This window comes from Theropithecus gelada, chromosome 7a, assembly GCF_003255815.1.
Source record: "Theropithecus gelada isolate Dixy chromosome 7a, Tgel_1.0, whole genome shotgun sequence".
In the NCBI taxonomy this organism is placed as follows: Eukaryota; Metazoa; Chordata; class Mammalia; order Primates; family Cercopithecidae; genus Theropithecus; species Theropithecus gelada.
In genome coordinates this window covers 413,188-434,854 of record NC_037674.1, presented here as the reverse complement: position 1 = coordinate 434,854, position 21,667 = coordinate 413,188, and the positions used below count along the sequence as shown (strand labels likewise).

Here is a 21,667-nt window from a genome sequence, read left to right as displayed (position 1 = left end):
ACTGTACTCTGGCCTAGGCAACAGAGCAAGACTCCATCTCAAAAAATAAAAATAATTTTAACAATGCATCATACTTATCCCAACAGATTGAAAATATTATCATTTCAACATGAAATCAATATAAGAAAAATTGTTGAGATATTTTACATAGGTTATTTCATAAGTCCTCAAAAACCATCGGGGTAGCTTACACATGCAGCACATTTCAATTTGGACAATGAAATTTGCATTGAAAATATCTGATCTGCATATAGACTCATAAACTATACAGCTGACGAAGTAGACTCACATGGCCAAGTTATTCTAAACATACTTAAATGCTTTCTAATAATGGAATCAAGTTTTTAAACCTGCATTTTAATTAATAAAAATTAAACAGATAAAATATTCAGTGTCTCAGCTACGATGGACACACTTCAAGTGCTGATCAGCAAACTGTGTGAGTGCGGCCAGACTGGCCAGCACAGGCTACACGGCTGCAGCTCAAACAGCACAGCTGCAGCTCAAACAGCACAGCTGCAGGCCAAACAGGCCAGTCTCTCTGCACATGGAAACAGTCTGAGCAAGCAGGAGATGGGGAAAACGGACACTGCCCTCGTGAGAACAAAGGACCCACAACAGGAACCCTGCACTCACTCCCTGCCAAAGACACCAACAGCCCATGACACAGCCTCAGAAAACGGAGAGGCATTCAAGAACCTAGAAAAGCACCTCNTCTCAGAGCACCACCAGGTCACGTGTGCCTCCAAGGCCATACCTGGATCTCTGCAGTAATGGCTGCGTGTAAGGCTGACTCCAACCCTCCATCAGCCATCAAGCTGCCCACCAGAAGATCAATCATGAATCGACGACCTGGACTTATGTTCACGTCATTGCCTGAAACTGAAATAGAAAGTGCGTGCCAATTTGAGTGAAATGCCATCCCCTCCCAGCACCCTGACCCATGCCCTCTCCTGTTCCTTCCCCAAGCCCACCTGCGCAGGGCAGGAGAGCAGAGAGTGCCCGGGCCCGCTCCTCGGCGGTGGGCAGCAGCACGGACCAGCCGCTCTGCAGCACGGACTGGGCGGCCGACTGCACGGTGCTCAGCACGCCCGCGCTGCTGGCCAGGGTCACCACCGTCTGCTTCAGGCTGTTCAGGAGGACGCTGCCCAGACCTAAACCAAGGAATTCCGGGTCAACCTGGTGACTAATGGCAGCATGCAACTGAAAGGAGAAAAACAATTTTCACTTAGAACCCCTAAAAATGAATGAATTTCAAAGTCTTATTAAACACTGAATAAAACTCACTTTGAAGTATTATTTAAACAACCAACTTCTCAGTTTATGTATTTTTAAAAACTGGACTAAAAAACCTCTTACCCACAATAGCTGAAGTATTTTCTAGAGGAATTTTTTTAACCCCACTATAAACATGTATATGGAAAAGCTCAAGATGAGCAGAAGAGCTAAATAACTAGCAACAGCAACCTCCACCCCACCCCAACAACCTGCACCAAACACAGAAATAATGGCCACAATGTAACCAAAAAAGCTGCCACAGGTACAGTCTCGGCTCATTGCAAGCTCCGCCTCCCGGGTTTACGCCATTGTCCTGCCTCAGCCTCCGGGGTAGCTGGGACTACAGGAACCCGCCACCACGCCCGGCTAATTTTTTGTATTTTTAGTAAAGATGGAGTTTCACCGTGTTAGCCAGGATGGTCTGGATCTCCTGACCCCGTGATCCACCCGCCTTGGCCTCCCAAAGTGCTGGGATTACAGGTGTGAGCCACCGCGCCCGGCCCAGATCACGTTTTTTAGCCTCACGTCCATTATTAGCGCATTACAATCTTACTTTAAAATACTTCACTGAACAGGCTAAAACCCATGCCCTTCAAAATACATAAGCCTTCTTACAAACTCCTAAGTCACTTATAAAAGGAGCAAGAAGAAGGGAAATCATGAATACCTGAAGTCGTAGAAGATTCAGCGTTGCCACGGCCACGCACTCTTTCTCCTGGGGCGGGGGCCAGTCCGCAGAGCCGTCCATCCCCTCACTCACCTGCCGCAGCAGGAGATCCAGCTGCTCAAAAGTCATTGAGCAAATGTCCACCACAAAAGGGACACGGAGGCCAATGGACCACTCAGAACACGATGACCAGGCAAAGCTCTAAGAGGAAACGCAACAATCTAAAATGAATCTCCAAAAGCAGCTGCTGGTCTGTTCCACAGGAATCCCCAGCATGTGTGATGGAGCCGCCTTATATTATCACCTATCATCCCTCTAACCGCCCAGTCCAAAGGCATTCATGGGTGTCTAGGTCACACACTGTCAGCTTCTAATCTTCCCGCCCATTTCAATAGCCCCATCTCATTTGGCCATATCTAAAAAAGTAAAAGCATTTTTAACAATCTTTTCACTCTCAAAATGATTAATGCACATTAATGGATGGCAGTGAGGACCTCCATCCACTTGAAGTGGTATAACAGAAACTCTAACTAGACAATGAATTGTTAGATGCATTTAACTCACACACTACCTTTCACAGTGAGAGAACAAGCAATCGGCAAGGATCTAGGAGAACTGTAGAACACCATCAATAAACTGGATCTAATTTATACAACACTTCACCCAACAACAGCAAAATACAGCAAAATACATACACTTTTTTTTTTTGAGACGGAGTCTCGCTTTGTCACCCAAGTTGGAGCCTCAGCCTCCCAAGTAGCTGGGACTACAGATGCCCGCCACCAAGCCAGGCTAATTTTTTTTGTATTTTTAGTAGAGATAGGGTTTCACCATGTTAGCCAGGATGGTCTCCATCATCTGACCTCATGATCCACCTGCCTCAGCCTCCCAAAGTGCTAGGATTACAAACGTGAGCCACCGCGCCCAGCCATACATATACTTTTTAAGCACATACAGAATGTTCGCTAAGAGAGAACATATCCTGAGACATAAAACAAATCTTAACAAATTTAAAAGAAATGAAATCATATACAGTTTGCTCTCCATTCACAATGGTATTAAACTAGAAATCACGAACAGAACAATTTACACACACTTAAAAACTGAACAACATACTTAATAATCCATGGGTCAGTCCGGGCACAGTGGCTCACGCCTGTAATACCAATACTTTGGGAGGCCAAGGTGCGGGGATCACCTGAGGCAAGGGGTTCAAGACCAGCCTGGCCAACATGGAGAAACCCCATCTCTACTGAAAGTACAAAAAAATTAGCCAGGCATGGTGGCGGGCACCTGTAGTCACAGCTAATCAGGAGGCTGAGGCAGAAGAATCGCTTGAATCCGGGAGACAGAGGTTGCAGAGAGCCGAAATCAGGCCATTGCACTCCAGCCTGAGCAACAAGAGCGAAACTCCAGCTCAGAAAAAAAAAATAGTAATAATAATCCATGGATCAAAAAACAATTCTCAAGAGAAATTAGAAAATATTTTGAACATAAATTGAAACACACCAAAATTTGTGGGTTTGATTAAAGCACTGTTTAGAGGAAAATTTACAGCATCAAATCATTATATATTACAAAAAAAGGTCAGTCTAAATCAGCAATCTACGTTTCCAACTTAAGAAACTAGAAAAAGACCAAAGTGAACACAAAACAAGCCAAAGGGACAAATGACAAGATAAAAGCAGAAATCAATGAGATTGAAAGCAAAAAAACAAGGGAACAATTAATAAAACTAAAAGATTGTTCTATGAAAAGATCAACAAAATTGAAAAATGCTAGAAAAACTGACAAAGAAAAAAACAGAAAAGATACAAATTATCAGTATCAGGAATGAACAAAGGGACATCACCGCAGGCGCCACAGGCTTCAGATGGTTAGCAGGAGAATACTAAGGAAAACCTGACACGTACAAATCAGACAACACAGATGAAGTAAAGCAATGTCTGAGTGCCACAAACCAGGAAAATCCTCCTGGAAACAAACAGGTCACCTGAATAGTTCTATATCGATTAAAGAAATTGAAGTTGAAAAATCTTTTCTTTGTTTGTTTGCCTTGTTTTTTTTTTTTTTTTTTTTTGAGACGGAGTTTCGATCTTATTGCCCAGGCTGGAGTGCAGTGGTGCGATCCTGACTCACTGCAATCTCCGCCTCCCGGGTTCAAGCGATTCTCCTGCCCCAGCCTCTTGAGTAGCTGGGACTACAGGCGCATGCCACCAAGCTCGACTAATTTTTTGTATTTTCAGTAGAAACGGGGTTTCACCATGTTAGCCAGGCTGGTCTCAAACTCCTGACGTCTGGTGATCCGCCCGCCTCGGCTTCCCAACGTGCTGGGATTACAGGCGTGAGCCACCGCGCCCGGCGTAAAATCTTTTAGAAAGAAATCTCCAGGCTCAGATGGATTCAAAAACATGTAAAGAAGAAATAACACTAATTCTACACAATCCCTATAGGAAATGGAAAAGGAGGGAACACATGCCAATACTTTGTATGAGGTCAGCTTTCCCCACTGAAAGTCAGACAAGATAGTATAATACAAAGAAAAAAACCACAAACCAACATCCCTGATAAGCATCGACAGAAAAATCCTCAACAACATGTTAGCAAGTCAAATTTAACAATATAGAAACAGAATGAGGCCGGGCGCGGTGGCTCACGCCCGTAATCCCAAAACTTTGGGGTGGCAAGGAGGGTGGATCATGTGAGGTCAGGAGTTGGAGACCAGGTTGGCCAACATGGTGAAACCCCATTTCTAAAAAACAAAAAAATACAAAAATTTTGTATTTTGTAATCCCAGCTACTCAGGAGGCTGAGGCAGGAGAATTGCTTGAACCCAGGAGGCACAGGGTGCAGAGAGCTGAGATTGCACCAATGCACTCCAGTCTGGGTGATAGAGCGAGACTCCGTCTCAGGAAAAAAAAAAAAAAAAGAAATAGAGTAGTAAATTGTGGCCAAGTGATGTTTACGCCAGTAACACAAGGCTTGGTCAGTATTTAAAAATCAGGCCAGTGCAGTGTCTCTCGTCTGTAATTCCAGCACTTTGGGAGGCCAAGACAGGTAGACCACTTGAGCTCAGGAGTTCAAGACCAGCCTGGGCAACACAGTGAAACTCCATCTCTAAGAAAGGAAAAAAAAAATGTTTAAGAAAAAAAAAGTAAAAATCATCTATGTAATACACCATACTAACACACTAAAGAAGGAAAACTGCATGACCATTTCATTTGAGAAGATTAAAAGCATTTAACAAATTGTAACATCCATTCAGGATTTTTTAAAAGCTTCTAAAAGGGGGAATTAAAGAAACTGCCTTAATCTGGGAATAAGGCATCTACATAAACACCCGCAGCCAACATCACAGCCGATGGTGAAAGACTGAACTGCCCTCCCCTACAGTCCGGAGCAAGGCGGGGCGCCCACTGTCACCTCTCCTACTCAGCTTCACACCGCAAGTCCTGGCCAGGGCAATCAGGCCGGGAAAAGACATAAAAGGCAAGCAGATTGGAAAGGAAGAAATGGAACTGCCCCTCTATAAAGACAGTATAATTGTTCATGAAGAAAACCCAAGGAAACTACAATGATGCTCATAACAAATGAGTTTAGCACAACTGCAGGACATGAGAGCAACAAACAAAACTCAGTGGTATTTTCTACATACTGGTAATGAACAACTGGAAACCAAAATCCTCCAAAACACCAAATCAAGCTCTATATTCCGTACCTGGGCAGGCCCACAGGCAATTCCCACTATGTGTTTGGTGTCCAGTCCCGGCAATGCTGCAGGTTCTGGCTTGGTCACGCGCAAGGTGTCAAAGTGCTGGCACTGGTCGTTGCTCCCCCAGCTGTGGACCTCGCTGTCCTCAGTCAGAGCCAGGCAGTGGGTGGAGCCGGCAGCCACATCAATCACCTTCTTCCCTACAAGGAAAGAGGGTTGCAGATGCAGCTTCAAGCCTGGGACTTCTGCTGCAACAGAGGTATTTCCACTAGGCCATTCAGGCCAGAGAGCTTTCAACATTAACTTCTTGAGGGTAACCTGTTGCTTTAATATTAAGCACAATTCATTTGCTTTGGGTGTGTTATTAAAACTCCTCTATTTTGTCAGCTACAATTTGTTAGGACCCACAGCCTACAAAGATCATGCTAGGATACGAAAAACGATCTGTTCTTTTTTCTCCTCCTCATTCAGATTCTCATTCAGAGAGAAACAATACTGGTGCTTTTAATTAACTATTAGATCATATTCTCCCATCCCAGATGTAACAATGCACAGCACACTCTTCACTGAGGAAGGCTTCCTAAGAAAAACCTATTGTTCTCTCAGAGTCAGGTGATATCAATATTTTAAACATTGTTTCTATTTAAACACTTAGCAAAATATTCTATTTTTCCTTGCTGGTAAATCTAACACGGTCAACACAAAGGGTGTTGCTCAGAAAGGTCAACATCTAAAACAATTCGGCTGAAAAACCGTAAGGGGAACAATTCTATCCTGGGAACTTCAACATCAGCAAGAAAAAAAAGTGTTTTTCAACAGTAATGTAAATACTCTGAAAGTAAAAGATTTCTATAATGGCCATCGTAGCTTTCCTACACTAATGGAGGGGAATATAAACAAGAAGGCACATGAAATTCAAACACCATTCAACGACACAGAGGAAACTTATTACTCTGCCACTTATCTCAGAAGCTCAGAACATAATACATACCGTATGGGCACACAAAACTCTCAGTCATCGAGATATTAACATGCGTTAAAATAAAACCAATGGAGAAAGGAACTGGCAAGTCTCACTTAGAAGTTCCACTTCCAAACCCATTTGGTAAAGAAGCAAACACACAAAGAATGTGTGTAGTATCAGGACCCAACGAACTACAGCCCCCACACACCGCGCAGCCCAAGGCCTGCTTCTGTGAAGACACTGGTGTTGGAACACAGCCAGGTCCACCTGCTTCAAAAACAATCTGGCCCTTTAAGAAAAAGGCCGCCCACCCCTGAGAGAGAGAACCCTGAAGAGTCCATCTGATGTACCTCTCGCTGCCTTTTCCCTTCTTCCCTACTTTCTTGTCAGCTTGCCTGCCCTTCACCAGTTCTCGACTAGGATGAAGACTATCTCCCAACCACTAGGCCAAGTGGTACAGAAAAGTCCAGTTTTACCTTAGAAGAATCCCTCCACCATCACAGTTTGGATGGCCCCACCCCAACTTCCAGCAGCGTAACATCCCTAGTGAGAACACCATAGAAGAATTTCAGGGTCTTCTTGCGGAGGCCCCCATCCTCTCTGCCTGCAGCCGCAGCCCACACTGAAGGCGCCGGCACTCATATCTACACACCTCGGCTTCCATCTGTTCCCTCCAACCACAATGCACGCTGGACACCTTTGCAACTGAGCAAGCAGGAATCACCCACCAAGGACGAGTTCACATCAGAGCGTCCCAGGTGGACCCAATCCCACCTCCTGATGTGGCCCCACAGCACAACGCACCCTCGCGGTCTCAGTGTGTCTGCAGTACAAGTACAGGTGACCTCACCACATACAGGGAACCCTTCCAGAGTCCAGCCTGCTGAGTGATGCATGGGTGCCTGCCACAGAAAGTAGCGATGTTTGTAAAACTCAATGGGTTTACATTGCATTTGGGAAGAGTAATTCAACTCATTTTGTAATAGAGACACACCCACTTTCCAATTGGTATCAACACCTATACCAAGCTGGCAGTCAAAGTTTCTAGTGACAGTCCATTCACGGAAAGTCAGGTTAAGAACATAAAACCTGCAAACTTTAAAAGATTACTAACGAAATTGTCCTGAAGGGTTTTAACAGTTTACATTTGCACTCACCTTGCAAGCCTTCTAAGAGTTTTGGATAACGAACATGTTCCTCTGTTCCGTGTCCAAGTCTCTGGTTGTCACCTTTTCCCCACGAATAAACTTGGCCATCTTTCGTCAAAGCAATGGAAAACTGACTTCCACAGCGGACTTTGACCACATCCAAGTCTTGCAGCTTTTCAATCAGCTTTGGGGTTTTGCAGCCATCACTACCACCTCTGCCCAATTTCCCATAGTCACCATCTCCCCAAGACCACACTTGCCCTAAAAAATACAAATGCATTTAAATAACAACAACTCTGCACTTTAGTGAAAAACTTTAAATGACTGAAAATAATATAATGAAAAACGCACACTAATCTAGACCACCCATGTATATAGTTAACACTAAAAGGGTGGCCACTGAGCAAATGAAACCTAGTTGACACTTGAGGTTGGTAATAGAAGCAATAAAGAAAGGGAAAGCTGAGTCTCCTTTTGTTTTCATTCCATGAAAAACCAAGTCCTGACTCTTACTAGCCTGGGCTCAATGTTAACTGCTTCACAGAATCAAAGGCCCACTGCCTCCATAACCACAGTAACTGGGGCCCGGCACACTGCAGATGCTTGCAGACTGCCCTCCCGTTTGCCTGCCTGTTTCTGTTGCCACCATAATGACCGCTGGTCAGCCGTACCAGTGTATGTGTTCCCAACTGCATATATCAGCATAATTACGTAAGTTGACTAAATATTACATAAAGGGATAAAATGCAATTGCAAAAGTAAATATTTTTATTTTTACTGTGAACACTAAGCTGAAAACTATGCAAAAACTTAATGAGAGTGAATTGCTAAAAAACAAAATTGTTAGGCTGGGCACGGTGGCTCACGCCTGTAATCCCAGCGCTTTAGGAGGCCGAGACCGGCAGATCACTTAAGCCCAGGAGTTCGAGATCAGCCTGGGCCACATGGCGAAACCCTGTCTGTACTAAAAATACAGAAATTAGCCAGGCGTGGTGGTGAACATCCATAATCCAGCTGAGGCATGAGAACTGCTTGACCTCGGGAGGTGGAGGTTGCAGTGAGCCGAGACTGCACCACTGCACCACTGCACTCCAGCCTGGGTGACAGAGCGAAACTGTCTTACAACAACAACAAAAAAGTGAAATTACATAAAGGTGAAAACTGTAAAAGATCAGGAAAAAGAAACCAGAGAAGATATCAGATTGCTCCACAAGTTCCCACATTCTATTTTGTAACAACTAAAGAGAGGCAAATATTTTCCTCAACGATCAGACGGTAAATATTTTTAGCCTCGGTGGGCTTTCTGTCCCAACGACCCAGCTGTGCCACTGTCACAGGAAAGCAGCCACAGACAATGCGTAAATGAGTGGGCGGGCCTGCACACCAATACAACTCCACCTGCAAAAGCAGGCCGACCCCGAGCGAACCAGAAACTGGAGATGACACACTATGACGTGGTCAATGAAAGCAGCACAGCAGATCCGCACACAGAGATCAGAGGTGCACTTTCACACGCTGTGCTGAAGATTATGCTGTTCACGTAGCCCGCCTGGGCATTTCCCACTGTCCCCCAAGGCCAGACTGCAGGGTAGGATACCTCTACCGTAACAGTCGCCTCTGAAACTAACAGCACAGCAGGGACACTTCCCTACAAGATCTGCACCAAAGAAACACCAGTGTGAGGAAGACACTGTCCGCAGCCTGTTCAAGGCAGTTTACTCGACATATCATCACACACTTCACCTAAAGTAGCAACTACACTAAAGAACGCCAGGCTAGTCTCCTGACACAGCTCCGACCTCACAAAACTTTTAACCAGGAAATATTTTAAGGTCTACCCCTCACTCGATATCGATAAAATAGATATTTTTAAATGACGAGATGTCCAATTGAAAGCTCCTTGAGAGCAGGAGCCTTTCAGAGGAGACCACCTTTGCTCTAGGACTCACCGTAGCAGAAACAAGATGGCTCTGACAATGTCTGTCCCGGCAATGGCAGCGGGACCTAAACATATAGGGAAGTATCTGAAATGATTTTTCATCTTTCACCTAAGAAATGCCCAAAAGTCACTCAATTATCAATCTGCCATTCAACTTCTGCAGGAGAGAAAGCAAGCTGACAGGTCCCAGCCGATTTCACAGAAAGACTCCACAACGCCAGAGACACACAAGATGCCAAGGACAGACGCCCACAATACTGACAGACGAGTCGTTTCTAAAAAATTAACGTGACTTTAACCATCAAACCTCATCATGTACCCTTGAAAAAAGATGAGGATGATCTCAGTTAGGAACACAAACACAAAAGCAAAATTCAAAGCAAGCAGATACCGCAGCGTCAGACTACAGAACACGGAAAGACTTAGCAGGGATTACCACACGGAATCAAGAGTGGCCGAATGTTGGCCGGGCGCGGTGGCTCAAGCCTGTAATCCCAGCACTTTGGGAGGCCGAGATGGGCGGATCACAAGGTCAGGAGATCGAGACCATCCTGGCGAACCCGGTGAAACCCCGTCTCTACTAAAAAATACAAAAAACTAGCCGGGCGAGGTGGCGGGCGCCTGTAGTCCCAGCTACTCGGGAGGCTGAGGCAGGAGAATGGCGTGAACCCGGGAGGCGGAGCTTGCAGTGAGCTGAGATCCGGCCACTGCACTCCAGCCTGGGTGACAGAGCGAGACCCCGTCTCAAACAAAAAAAAACAAAAAAAAAACAAACAAAAAAAAAGAGTGGCCGAATGTTAAGAAATGTAATAATACTAACCAGAGACAATTCAGTGTCAACCACTCCATTCCAGCTCTCATTCTTAAAAAATAAAATGCCCACACAGGAATGGCGGCAGCTGCTAACCAGCTGACAGGCCCCAGGCAAACAAGCCCAGTAATCACCGGGGTCTCTTCACCAATGCCACTGATCCCACACCCACTGGACGACAGGGTGGGCGGCCTCGTGAGGCCCACTGTACTCATCTCACTTCCTCCAGGGAAGCTGCCAAGCGTGTCCTCGAGGCCCTGTCCTGGGTGGCGAGAGCTCTACATACCGTTCTCAGTGACAGCCAGGGTTTGAGCGTCCCCACTCCCACACGCCACATCGATGACCTTCAGTCCTTTAAGCCCAGCTACCAGCATCGGAATAGCCTCGTCCTCACTGGAGCCTTCAAAGAGATAGGACGGCCATTACTAAGTCCTGTAAGAGGCCACCTCCTGCTGCATGCTCCCATTCATGCAGGGCAGACGTACCGTGGCCCAGCCGGCCGTAGTTCCCGCGGCCCCAAGTGTACAGCTCCCCCTCGGCAGTGATGGCCGCGCTGTAAGTGCTCCCGCAAGCGATGTGCACCACGTGCTTCCCGGCCTGCTTTCCAGAGAAGGCGGAGATCACCTTAGGCTCCTCCAGAGGCCTTGGGGAGGAAGGGAACAATCATGAATGCCCTTCTTCTTGGTGTTATTTCTTATTAGTGTTAGCAAAGGAAATTCACTACCCAAATTTAGACCATCACAGCATCAGGCCAGTTTCACCTTCCAGGTACCTTATAAAATAAGGAAGAGAGAATTCCAAAACCTAACACCTCCATGACTTTTTGTTAAGTTGGAACCCGATGCCAAGCATGGTATCCAGTAGAAATATAAAAACAGTGTTTGTTAAAGACTTGTACCATAGGCCGGGGGTGGTGGCCCACCCCTATAATCCCAGCACTTTGGGAGGCCAAGGCAGGCAGATCACCTGAGGTCAGGAGTTCGAGACCAGCCTGGCTAACATGGTGAAACCCTGTCTCTACTAAAAATACAAAATTAGCTGGGCATGGTGCAGGTGACTGTAATCCCAGCTACTTGGGAGGCTGAGGCAGGAGAATCGCTTGAACCCAGGAGGCAGAGGTTGCAGTGAGCTGAGATCGCCCCATTGCACTCCACCTTGGGCAACAAGAACAAAACTCCATCTCAAAAAAAAAAGAGACTTGTAAAGTCCACTGCAGCTTAATTCACAATGGCTCAAAACCATGGTCCAGGCCGGGCATGGTGGCTCAAGCCTGTAATCCCAGCACTTTGGGAGGCCGAGACGGGCGGATCACGAGGTCAGGAGATCGAGACCATCCTGGCTAACACGGTGAAACCCTGTCTCTACTAAAAATACAAAAAACTAGCCGGGCGAGGTGGCGGGCGCCTGTAGTCCCAGCTACTCGGGAGGCTGAGGCAGGAGAATGGCGTAAACCTGGGAGGCGGAGCTTGCAGTGAGCTGAGATCCGGCCACTGCACTCCAGCCTGGGCGACAGAGCGAGACTCCGTCTCAAAAAAAAAAAACAAAACAAAACCAAAAAAAAGCCATGGTTCGTCTGCAACAGAAGGAAGGAATTACCCACACACCCAGCAACGTGGTTGGATCTCAAGACATCAAGCTAAGTGAAAGACGCCAGAAATAAAACACCATACACTGTATGGCTTTGTTTATATTAACTTATGGAAAAGACAAAATAATAACAAGACAGGGCAGAGCAGAGGTTGTCAGGAACTGGAGGGAGAAAGTGGGGATCAACTCAAAGGGCACAAACAGGGCCCTGGACGCGACGGGCACACCCCATGTCTTGATGGTGGTGACTCCCTAGCTGAGGGCACTGGCCAAAACCCACCCAACTCTACACCCGAAACTCAGTCGTCTGGTTGTACGTAAGCCTCATAAAGCCGACCGACACTTACATGTATTTGTTAAATGAATGTGGATGGAATGAAGCCAGCACTCGGCAATCTGTACTTTACAAATGAAAAGTATGAGGCAGTGGGGATGAGGGTAGAGAAGTCTTACTAGTCGAAGAAATTGCAAAGTTAGCAAAATATCCTATTCTTAGGATCCAGAATATATTCCTATGACGGATGACATTTTCTTGAGAATCTACAGAAGCCAGGCCTCTCCAAAGACATGGTTTTACTCACTTTGTGACCTACTAGTTCGCAAAATACACACACAGTGGCACAGGCGCACACAGAGACAGCCCAATGACTCTACTCCAGTACAACCTCTCCCTTATTCAGCTTAAGTTTCAACTTCCCCAAAAGGTTATCTCCAGCTTCTGTCATCTGCACTGATCTCTCTTCCTTCCTTGAAGTCCTAGAATAAGGAATAAGTTACTCATCCCAGCACTTACTCTCAACTGAGAATTGCTTTACTACGAAATATTTTACACAAAGTCAGTTATAAATACCATAAAGGAAGTAAGCAGACATACCACCCCGTCCTGTACTTCGATGCCTTTCAAGTCCAGTGAACCCCATGTCAATCCCAGCCCTTAGGATCCAGTGTGAGAGTAACAGCTATAAATTCCATGCAGATCAATCTTTTCTTTTTCACTCGTTTTACAACATTTGTCTGAATCCCTTACAACACTGTCAGGGTTGGGCTGTTCTGAGCTTGGCATACATGTACCGCACAATACACATCACTCTGCTTTTCTCCCAGTTTGGGATCTTCCCAGCGGATGCTGTCGGCAATGATGCCCTCAACTCCACCCTGTGGTGTGCACTGGCCATGCCCTGTGGGCTCCTCTCAAGGAACACAAGGGCTTATTTCAAGCTCTGCACTGCCCACTGCGTGCTCAGGACTCTGGACCGCATGAAATGGGCTTGCTGCGTTGGTCTGTACATACATCCTTCATTTAAACCTAATGCCAGAGTTCCACGCACAACAGCAAAGTACAAGAGGGTTCCCATCACTCCATGGGGCTGGCAGACCTCTCAATTTTTACAACCTGGCATTTGTAACAACTTTCTATTTTATTTCTGTTCTTTCACAATAAAAGGTTCAACTGAATAGGATAATATTAGGAAGAAACTGCTGATTTTCGTTCCTGTAAAAATAATCTAATGGCTCAAGGAAAGGGTGACAACCTTATCTATGGGAGACAGGGTGAACTGTTTGTGAATGAAGGAACAGTGCTGTGGGATTTGTTTTGGCAAACTCCACAGTGGGGATGCGATTTGAGTAGAGACAAGGCGGCCAAGGCTGCACGGGGTGGAGAAGAGCAGAAAGGCCGATTCCTGTTGCCTTCCACGCACGGGCAGAGCTCCTAAGCCATCACCAAGGAGGCAGCATATCGTAGTGTCTCGCTCCAACCCAGCGCTACACGTCAGGGCAGCTGGCAAACACCTGGACACGCTTCTGCGCTCCAGCCTGTTTAGGATATGGCAACATAAAAGAGGAGTGTGTCCCCTACAGGAATGAGCAATACATACACAGTGTCCCCATGGCCCAGCCGTCCGCCGTCCCCACAGCCCCAGGAGTACACCTCTCCAGTGGCAGCTAAGGCCAGGTAGTGGTGACCATCAGAATGCGCAGCAATTTTTACAATGTTTCTGGACGCAAGGCCTTGGACCAGCTGTGGGGCCTAAAAAAGGAAAAATATGAAGAAAAGTCGTCATCAGTCCAAGGAAAATGAAACCAGCGCAGCTCTCCTTTATCATGTGTCCCCGAGCAACGCCTGCTCTAACTGGAAGTGGGGCACAAGTCTCTGGGGGCCACGGGGCCGGCTCTCCAGCCCTTCCCACCCAGCACCAACAGAACAGCGGGCAGCCTCCAAGTGCGCCACGGCAGGACCAGAGCCGATGCAGAAGCCGGGACAGGACCAGAGCCGATGCGGGGGCCAGGCAGGACCAGAGCCAATGCGGGGGCTGGGCAGGCTAGCCCCATGCCACAGAGACATGCAGCCGACAGGGAGGAACACCCCGCTTTAATGAAAACATGCCACGTCCCAATCTGCCACTATCCCCATGAGGCCCAACTCCCTCATCTGTCACCTGCCTGGCCCCAAAGTCAAATGAGTTTACATGTGTAAAGTGAGTTTACAAACGGAAATCTCATGATTAGCAATGAGTTTCACTGAAAGGACTTCCTAATCTTCACAACCCAAATCTTGACAATATTAAAACTGAGATTATTAAACATAATATACAATAAACAGAAACTTAATCAATCTTCAGAAATCAAATGGCTGAAAGAAACCCCACAGTTTGTGCATCTGCAGTACAGACCCTGCCCCCCAAGGGAACACTGCAGGCACAGTGCCCAGAACACTCACCAGTGTGTCACTATTGTAGGCCTGTGTGTACACACGGCCATTGCGTGACAGAATCAGGAAGCGCTTCTCTGCACAGGCAATCTGTGTGACTCCCAGGTTGGCCAGGCCTTCGCACTGGATCGGACCAATCACATTGGCATAGTATTTCCATCCTATTAACCCCCAACCTATGACCTCTTGCAATGATCCCTGTAAGAAAGTAAACGTTTTCTTTTACAACAGCAACAAACAAAACAAAACAAAACAAAAACGACTGGGAGTAACACTGAGATATTATAAGACAAAAACAAAGCAAATAAAGAGAAAATATGCAGATTCAAAACATCAAAATGGCTGGTACCACGCTGTATTACCTCATTTAACAGGTATGATGAAGCAACTGAACACGTTATTTTTCCATTTCCATTGCATTTCATTTTAACAGAGCCCATTAAAAAGTACTATAAATGGCCCTTAAATACTAATATATTTTAAAATGCTCAAACTACATCAGGGTCACCATCTTGTGCTTTAGGAGGCAAAATCCCAAAAGCCCACACACGAGGCAGAGAGACCAGCATCCCTATTGGTGGTGAGAAAAAATCAAGTTGTGCAGGAGCAACCTGGTGACAACCAGCCCACACTGGGTGCATCCCCACCTGCACATGTGCACAGGCACACACGTGTGCACACATGGAGCACACGTGTTCAGGGCAGGCCCTGCAGCACTATTTGTGTTTGTTGTTATTGTTGTTGTTTGAGACGGAGTTTCACTCTTGTTGCCCAGGCTGGAGTGCAATGGTGCGATCTTGGCTCACAGCAACCTCTGCCTCCCAGGTTCCAGTGATTCTCCTACCTCAGCCTCCCGAGCAGCTGGGATTACAGGCATGTGCCACCAAGCCCGGCTAATTTTTGTATTTTTTAGTTGAGACGGGGTTTCTCCAAGTTGGCCAGGCTGGTCTCAAACTCCCAACCTCGGGTGATCCGCCCACCTAGGCCTTCCAAAGTGCTGGGATTACAGGCGTGAGCCACCACACCCGACCCTCAGCACTACTTGTATAGCAACACTGTGGCAGTAAGCCCAAGTGTCCACCAATAAGAGACTCACTAAAGAAAAACACATAAAAGACACATCTGCAGCCGGGTGCGGTGGCTCAAGCCTGTAATCCCTGCACTTTGGGAGGCCGAGACGGGTGGATCACGAGGTCAGGAGATCGAGACCATCCTGGCTAATACGGTGAAACCCCGTCTCTACTAAAAATACAAAAAACTAGCCGGGCGAGGTGGCGGGCGCCTGTAGTCCCAGCTACTCGGGAGGCTGAGGCAGGAGAATGGCGTAAACCCGGGAGGCGGAGCTTGCAGTGAGCTGAGATCCGGCCACTGCACTCCAGTCTGGGCGACAGAGCGAGACTCCGTCTCAAAAAAAAAAAAAAAAAAAAAAAGACACATCCGCACACTGAAGAGTAAGCTACTTTATAAAAACAAATAGTGACACTCTGATAAAGTACTCCAGTATATATGGTTAGTAAAAAACAATAAGCAACACAAGTAATGCCACCTGCTACCACTAGGTACTCATTCCAGAGAACACGGAGGTTACAGAGGAGACTGAAAAGTGAGGGGGCAGGTGGGAAACTGGGTAGAAGGGGTGGGCAAGGGAAGCGACAGTGTGTCTCTGCCTAGGTTTGATTTTTGAACCATGTGACTCTTTTTTTTTTTATTGTAAAACAAAATAAATACTCTTCATATTAGAAATAAAATGTTAAAAAAATCTGGATTCAAAACTAGGATTACTGTTCTACCCTAGGAAAGTTCACTACCATTCCCAAAGGCAGTTTTATCATTGACATAGTGATCCACAAGAGCGTGCATGAGGTCCTCAGCGGGCCTGCACCCTACAGGTGCTCCACACCCGCAGATCACTACTATTACCATTACTATTACATGACAGATAGAATATAGAATTATACTGTCACTACCATAACCAGCATTACATACTAAGACAGTCTGCATTGAGAGTATAAAGAAGGCTGTGGAACCCCCTGCAGAAGGTGGGAGGGCCTGGGGCTGTGGATAAAGGGGAGATCTCTGGGGCTGTGCCACCTGAACCTAGAACCTGGCCCCCAGATTGGGTCCCCAGGCCTGTGCACCTCAGCTTGCTCATCACTCACTCTCAACACGGATAACACCTTCAACTGCAAACACATTTAAAACCACAGGCCAGCTCCCCCCACCAACACCAGAAAACGCAAGTCTCCACACGGGCCCAGGATGACAACCTAGAAGTGGTACTAGCCACAAAACACATGGAGAACGTGGTTCTTGCACACACCTTATGAGACGTCGGAGAGCTGCACAGCGGAGGCATACAGGGCGTAGCCAGACGGTCTAAGTGGGCCATGACGACAACCGCCGTCTGTCGCAGGTCAATGGCAAGCTCGTTGTCTTGTGGAAGGGTGAGGTACCTCAGGAAACTCTCGTTGGGGCTCAGGGGACCAGACAAAAGCTAGAAAGGAAAAGTAAACAAACATTCAGAAAAATTAAAGTGACACAATTAGCCTTTAACCACTCTTTATATTTTGGTATTGACTCATCTGACACATCAAATGACAATGTTGATGATACAGTTATACTACACATCTACATATTTATGCAGCATATAAACTGGGTAACTGTCTAAGTTTGTGGTATACATGTCCACAACATTGACTGTGCATGTATACATTTATGATACCACAGGTAAGTTGAATCCACACAGATTACTTAACACAACCAAACCACCCCACAGGCCTAGGACCCCTGGAGAAAGGCAGAACCACCTCTGGGGAAACCCAGCACAGCATCTCAAGCTGGCCTTGAAAGCTAAAACCAAAATCTTTATTTTAATATCCCACTCTGGAGAACACCTACTTTCATTTGTAAATTAAATCACAGCTCTAATTCTTCAAAAGGCAGAAGAGCCCTATTATCATTAGTTTAAAGGCTGCCAAATAATAAGCCGGGCGCGGTGGCTCACGCCTGTACTCCCAGCACTTTGGGAGGCCTAGGCATGGGGATCACAAGGTCAGGAGATCAAGACCATCCTGGCTAACACGGTGAAACCTTATCTCTACTAAAAATACAAAAAAATTAGCTGGGCGTGGTGGCGGGCACCTGTAGTCCCAGCTACTCTGGAGGCTGAGGCAGGAGAATGGTGTAAACCCAGGAGGCCCAGCCTGCAGTGAGCCGAGATCACGTCACTGCACTCCAGCCTGGGCGACAGAGCAAGACTTCATCTCAAAAAAAAAAAACAAAAAGACTGCCAAATAATAGAAAAATTAAACCAAAGCACGATATTGAAATGCCTAAGACTTTCCTGAAAAGACTGGCAAAATCCAACTTGTACTTGACCTGTAAAGACCAGCATCCTGGAGGTTTAGGCCCAGGACCCCACACACCTGCTCCTCCCCAGCTCGGCATCCACACCTGTTAAGCGGGGAGCTGGTACTCAACAGAGTGACAGCTCAGGTGACATACCCTGCATAGAGCCCAGCACACAGGAAGGACCAACAAGGCAGACCACCATTTTTGTTGTTCTTTTCTGGTACTGATTTAAAAGTGCGTGTTTCAAGCTTGGTTCTCCGCTGATAAGGAACTCAGTGCTCACTGAGCCAAACCGAGTCTTCTCCACAAACAAGTGACCTCCCACACCTGTCTCATCTGACTCACTGCTGTTACCACCAAACACACACACAACAGAGAAAAACACTGACGTGGACATGCACGCTGGTTTGGCTTAAAAAATAACTAGAATCGAGTGCCACCTAAACACAAAGTGCGATCATGACACTCACGTGCATGTCGCCCTCGGAGTGGGGTGTATCCTTACTGCAAATGATGCTCTGGAACCTCTGCAGCAAGGGCAAAAGCGGGGCACTGGTGCCCTGGGCGGAACGCTCATTGTCAGTCTCCTGTGCCCCGCTGTCCCACAGCTGAAGCAACAACAGGATGGCAGACAACATTTGGCTAAAGGAGAAAAGATATTCATTCCTAGTAAAAACACATTAACTTTTTTTCTTCATGGTTGATCAAAAATAAAAGCAAACACATCTAGATAGAAGTGAAGAAATACTTGGGATCTGAAAGGAAACGAAAGTAAAGCTGTGGTAATTAAATCACTGAATTGCCACGGAGATTTTAGCACAAGACATCGCCTTCTGCTGATAGGAAAGACCAGTTAAGAAGCTCAAAGAGGCCGGGCGTGGTGGCTCACGCCTGTAATCCCTGCACTTTGGGAGGCCGAGGCAGGCGAATCACGAGGTCAGGAGATCGAGACCATCCTGGCCAACACGGTGAAACCCTGTCTCTACTAAAAATACAAAAAATTAACCGGGCGTGGTGGCGGGCGCCTGTAGTCCCAGCTACTCGGGAGGCTGAGGCAGGAGAATGGTGTGAGCCCAGGAGGCAGAGCTTGCAGTGAGCCGAGATCGCGCCACTGCACTCCAGCCTGGGCGACAGAACGAGACTCCTCCTCCAAAAAAAAAAAAAAAAAAAAAAAAGAAGCTCAAAGAGCACGTTTACATGAACGATCTAGGATCTTAAATTCATGGAATAAAAATAATTAAGTTAGGTAAACTGAAAGAAAAAAAAGAAAGAAAGAACAGTTACCAGGCTAGAAAACTGAGCATAAAAAAGCAAGTGATGAAAAGGTAAAGAGAGAGCGAGCTCTGGGACGTGGTTCTCTGGTTACAGAGCACCACACATCTGCTGCAGTCACAAATGATTCAGTGAAATGCACACAATGCAACAGGTATTTGGATACTGAGGCACTTCCCCAAAGCGTTCCCAGTCTGTGCCAGCCCTCACCTCAGCGTGCCTCTCTGCACAGCCAGCTCCAGCAGGATGGCCAGGGCCAAGTGCTGGTCCTGCAGGGGGATGCTTCCCGGCCCTTTGGTGCCTGGCGTTCCGTGAACATCCCTGAAATGAAAGCAGTGGATGCAGGAACAACGCGACCTCCAGACACACAGCATGTTTACAATCACACTGCACGTTTCCTACACGCTCCCTCCCAAGGAAGGAAATGTTTTTAATATTTAGAATCAAGTTTCTGAGACTTGCTACTCAGATTTATTCAGAGATTTTAAAGTATATGATTAATCAGCTTACACAACTATATTTTAAGTATTCATTAATATACCATGTAATATACCATATTATATAATATATACCATGTAATATACCATATTACAGTAGATGACATACTCCAAGTGTGCGAAGCACAAAATAATTTATCTCATCATCAAAAACATGAGTAGACTATCTAGCTATCTTTTACAGTTTCAATGACGTGTAAGACTATAACAGTATCAACATTCACCTACAGAATCAGAGAACCAATTTCTAAAACCACCTGAGAATCTGGAGGCAAAATGTCTACACTACTTTCTATCTCTGATCAATAAAATATTTTTCACTTTTCTATGTTACTCAATGATAAATACTTAAAAATTCTATCCCAAGACTGCAGAAAAAAGATCTTATGGCATCAGTATTACAGCTGAATTTTTGAAATCAAGTCCAAGCCTATGTTCAGGGCCTCCAGCGTTAAAACTCTGTGGTGATGCCTTCACCAGCAGGCAGTGGACTCAGGAAGTGGACTCAGAGCCGGAGGCGCAAACGTCAAAGGCCTCCTGCCCGCTGGAAGAAGGCACAGTGCTGACCTCTGGCAAGGAGAGTGAGGAGCAGCCTCACTTTTCCTCTGCATCTGTCCTTCCTGTTGAATTCCTTTACATTTAAAAACCTTAACAACAATGCCTAGCACCCAAGACCAGAGTTCATGTTTTTCCTTACACACAAATGATTCCTATTCAAAATTTTTTACACTAAAAACATCAGTTACAGGACTAAACAATTTGATCTTGAGCAGTTGTTTACTCCCACATTATCTATAAGACTTCAAGCCAAGTGCCACTCTGCACTCAGAACAGCAGCTCCTAATCATCACAGAGAGACACACAATGTCAGCGCTCAACCCTCTATAGATGACTGATGGCCAAAACTCTAAGCATCCTCCCTCGTCGTCTCATTTAGTATCACAGCTTCCTGGGTCTAGTCAGAGTATCATAAATCGAATCACCAGAAAAGCTGAGAACCCAGACCCGGAATCACAGCACCGAGAGCCCGCTGAAAACAGGCGAGAAACCAACCTACTAGGCTTCTTAGCTCTAAAGCGAGGGTGGTAAGAACCAGCCTCCAGCAGGCCAGCTGTCTGCAAGCAGAAGGCAAGAAAGGAAAGAACTCACCCGGTCACGACGGACCTGAGGAACCTGGTCGCTCTCTCCACCACCTCCAGCCACACAGAGGACACGGTGCTCTCGTCGAAGAGCGAGGCCTCGGGAAGTGCTCGCAGGGCATCCAGGGACTCCTGCAACAGCTCACTGCAGAGGTCCGCATCCTCGCCTGGGCGCACACACGCGTCAGAGGAGCCCCCCCACTCCCCTTACTCTCCCGCTAGGCTTCCCAGCCCTCAGCGAGAGAAGATGCCACTGTCCCCTTTCTAATCCCTCACTCAACAGGCCAAAATCTAGCACAGCTGTTCCAGTCAATTCTGTGTTTCACGGCTGTCACATGAGCACTACACTAACTTCTTGTTCTTCTAGAATTAAGTTCGTACTCAGTGTTCCATGGTAGTGGCTGGCGTGGGGTGGGGGGTGCATGCACTTGCTCTTTTTTTTCTCTAAAGCACAGACATGAAAAGCCAAACAGCCTCTGCAGCCTCTCATCTCACAAGCAAGAAAACTGAGGCGCAGAGAGCACATGGGATCAGCCGAAGGGCACACGGTGGCTGAACCAAGCTCAAAACCCAGACTGTTGGTGTGTTAGGG

The 21,667-nt window shown here is 46.6% G+C and overlaps 2 protein-coding genes across 2 annotated transcripts in view; both read right to left on the bottom strand.

Annotated features, from left to right (window-relative positions):
• Positions 1-21,667, bottom strand: part of LOC112627419 (E3 ubiquitin-protein ligase HERC2-like) — a 213,049-nt gene that overhangs the window by 140,265 nt on the left and 51,117 nt on the right. The window lies entirely within an intron of this gene.
• Positions 757-20,196, bottom strand: LOC112627420 (E3 ubiquitin-protein ligase HERC2-like). The gene is made up of 5 exons (XM_025389652.1): positions 20,027-20,196; positions 19,650-19,983; positions 18,638-18,809; positions 975-1,129; positions 757-882 (listed from the first exon to the last, which is right to left on the bottom strand). The coding sequence occupies exons 2-5, from the start codon at positions 19,811-19,813 to the stop codon at positions 870-872; spliced, it is 504 nt and encodes a 167-aa protein (XP_025245437.1). The 5' UTR covers positions 19,814-19,983; positions 20,027-20,196; the 3' UTR covers positions 757-869.